The sequence below is a fragment of the Primulina huaijiensis genome, chromosome 9 (assembly GCF_012295235.1).
Source record: "Primulina huaijiensis isolate GDHJ02 chromosome 9, ASM1229523v2, whole genome shotgun sequence".
Classification (NCBI taxonomy): domain Eukaryota; kingdom Viridiplantae; phylum Streptophyta; class Magnoliopsida; order Lamiales; family Gesneriaceae; genus Primulina; species Primulina huaijiensis.
The window spans coordinates 22,476,204-22,478,274 of NC_133314.1; the positions used below are offsets into that span (position 1 = coordinate 22,476,204).

A 2,071-nucleotide genomic window follows, 5' to 3' on the forward strand; every position below is an offset into this window, starting at 1 on the left:
TCATGAACATGTGCTATCATTATCAATGGATATGTATCCAAATCTGGTAGCAAATAACAGCTGGAATATCACTGTAACGTTGGAAGAGAATCTTATTACCCTCGCATTGGAGGGAAAGTCCCTCTTCAAACCCAATAGGTCTAGCACCCTAGTATTCTTTCAGGCGAAACAGACTCTTAACAATAAATATAATGCATTATTGTGGTAGACTATTCAACATCCTCCATAAGCACACTTTATTTAACTTTTTAATTGACTACTAAGTACTACTTAAGCAGTTGCAATTGGTCCCAAGTTGGAAGGGCTTTCTATGGCCTTGAAGGCTTCAAATCTTGGCTCCTTGGCCTGGAACTTCACGCCAACATAGAGTTTCATATAGTCCTCGAATACAAATTTCGGGTATAAATCCTCTCTTTTTTCTTTCTCAACCAGTGCTGGAGCTGGATAGATGACAGCGTCACTTCCAGGATTGTAGAATGATGCAATAGACATTCTTGTTCCATCTGTCTGAGCAATCACACGGTGCATAACACTCTTGTACTTTCCATTTGTTATAACCTTCACAAAAATGGTGGCCAATATTAGAGTCACAACTTCAATATTGAACTTGTAACATATCATATCAAAAGATCTGAACATGGATGGGGCATAACAAAAAGTTATATGTATGATTAATTTACAAATAAAAAATTTGCTCCATCCTTTCTAAATGAAACATGGTTATTTCCGATTTCATAACCTTATGGTTGTCGATTTATCTCATACCTCAAGTTGGTCACCTAAGTTGATGACAATTGAGTGACGCATAGGCGGAACGTCAACCCATTCGCCGTCTTTGAGTAGCTGCAGACCGCTGACCTTATCATCTTGGAAGAGAAGGATGATGCCACCTGCATCGGTGTGGGCACGTAGACCCTTGATCAGGTCAGGCTTGGGGCATGGGGGGTAGTTGCTCACTTTTGTGCCGAAAGTTGGGCCTTTTGCGCCATAGAATGCCTTTTTCAGATAGCCCTTCTCAAGTCCAAGGTTCTCGCACAGCAAATCAAGAAGATGCTCAGCAAGTTTCTCTAACTGCGCACCAAATTCCTTCAGAACTTTCCTGTTTTATAACATCAAAGAAATTAACGTCAAGAGCTGATACAAAACAAAGACGTACATTGTCGAACCCAAAACTTAGCCGAAGGGGAGATTCAAGGTGAAATGGACAATTTAAGAAAAACTTTGAACAAAATTACAATTTTACTGACGGGGTCTATCAAGTTTGAGGAAAAGAAACCTGTATTCATGTTCAAGATCAGGGATTTCTGAGATGTTTGAGACAGGGAGATGGCGTAAGTGGAAGGTGCTTTCCCAGTCTAAATCAGTTATCTCTGACTGAACAGATTCAAGCCCTTTACTTGATACCATTTCTTTGAACCTTTGTTCCATAGTTTTCTTGTAATGCTCCTTTGTTAGCCTCTCCACGGTGTCCATGAATTCAGGAGAAATCCCATGATTCACCAGCTTCAAAAAACAGAGATTCAACTCAGTAAAGTTTCTTCATAATAGCTTGAAAGGATAATTTATGTACATTTAAAGAAAAAGAACGTGTGCGCTTACCTCAAAGAAACCCCAGTTTTCACAGGCATCCTTAATTATCTCCATTGTCGCAGACCTCTCTTCTCCTTTGAGCTTCTCCATGTTGATCACTGGAAAAGTTGCCATTTTTTTTTCACCGGGTTCCTTCTCTCTCTCCGTATGTGTTACAAATATAGTCGATGGATGGATGAATCTTAATGTGCACCGGGAGATCAATTTATAGAGGTGACTCAGGTGAGTGGGTCACAACAGAATTATAGAAACAATTTCATTTAATATTAATTTGCACAGATTCCAGTGATGGAACATACACAATTTTTTTTCATTTCAATAGTCCACAAATTTAATTTAGTAAACTATACAAAATATATCATTTCGATATTTATTATTTGAAATGACAAATTTCATAAAAAAAAATTATCAAATTGCACAAACACAATTAGTTACTAAAATAAAAATATTCCATATGTTAACTATAAAATCCTTAATATTC

At 37.7% G+C, this 2,071-nt stretch overlaps 1 protein-coding gene across 1 annotated transcript; it reads right to left on the minus strand.

Annotated features, from left to right (window-relative positions):
- Positions 1–1,826, minus strand: LOC140985158 (1-aminocyclopropane-1-carboxylate oxidase-like). The gene is made up of 4 exons (XM_073452924.1): positions 1,600–1,826; positions 1,277–1,503; positions 766–1,099; positions 1–558 (listed from the first exon to the last, which is right to left on the minus strand). The coding sequence occupies exons 1-4, from the start codon at positions 1,702–1,704 to the stop codon at positions 271–273; spliced, it is 954 nt and encodes a 317-aa protein (XP_073309025.1). The 5' UTR covers positions 1,705–1,826; the 3' UTR covers positions 1–270.
- Between the last annotated feature and the right edge of the window lie 245 nt (positions 1,827–2,071).

Bases quoted from the DNA above. Each gene is read 5' to 3' on its own strand.
- LOC140985158 (XM_073452924.1), bottom strand. From the start codon at position 1,704: ATGGCAACTTTTCCAGTGATCAACATGGAGAAGCTCAAAGGAGAAGAG. The intron at 1,504-1,599 runs GTAAGCGCACAC...TGTTTTTTGAAG, and splicing joins AAAACTGGGGTTTCTTTGAG to CTGGTGAATCATGGGATTTC. The intron at 1,100-1,276 runs GTTTCTTTTCCT...GTTATAAAACAG, and splicing joins GATCTTGAACATGAATACAG to GAAAGTTCTGAAGGAATTTG.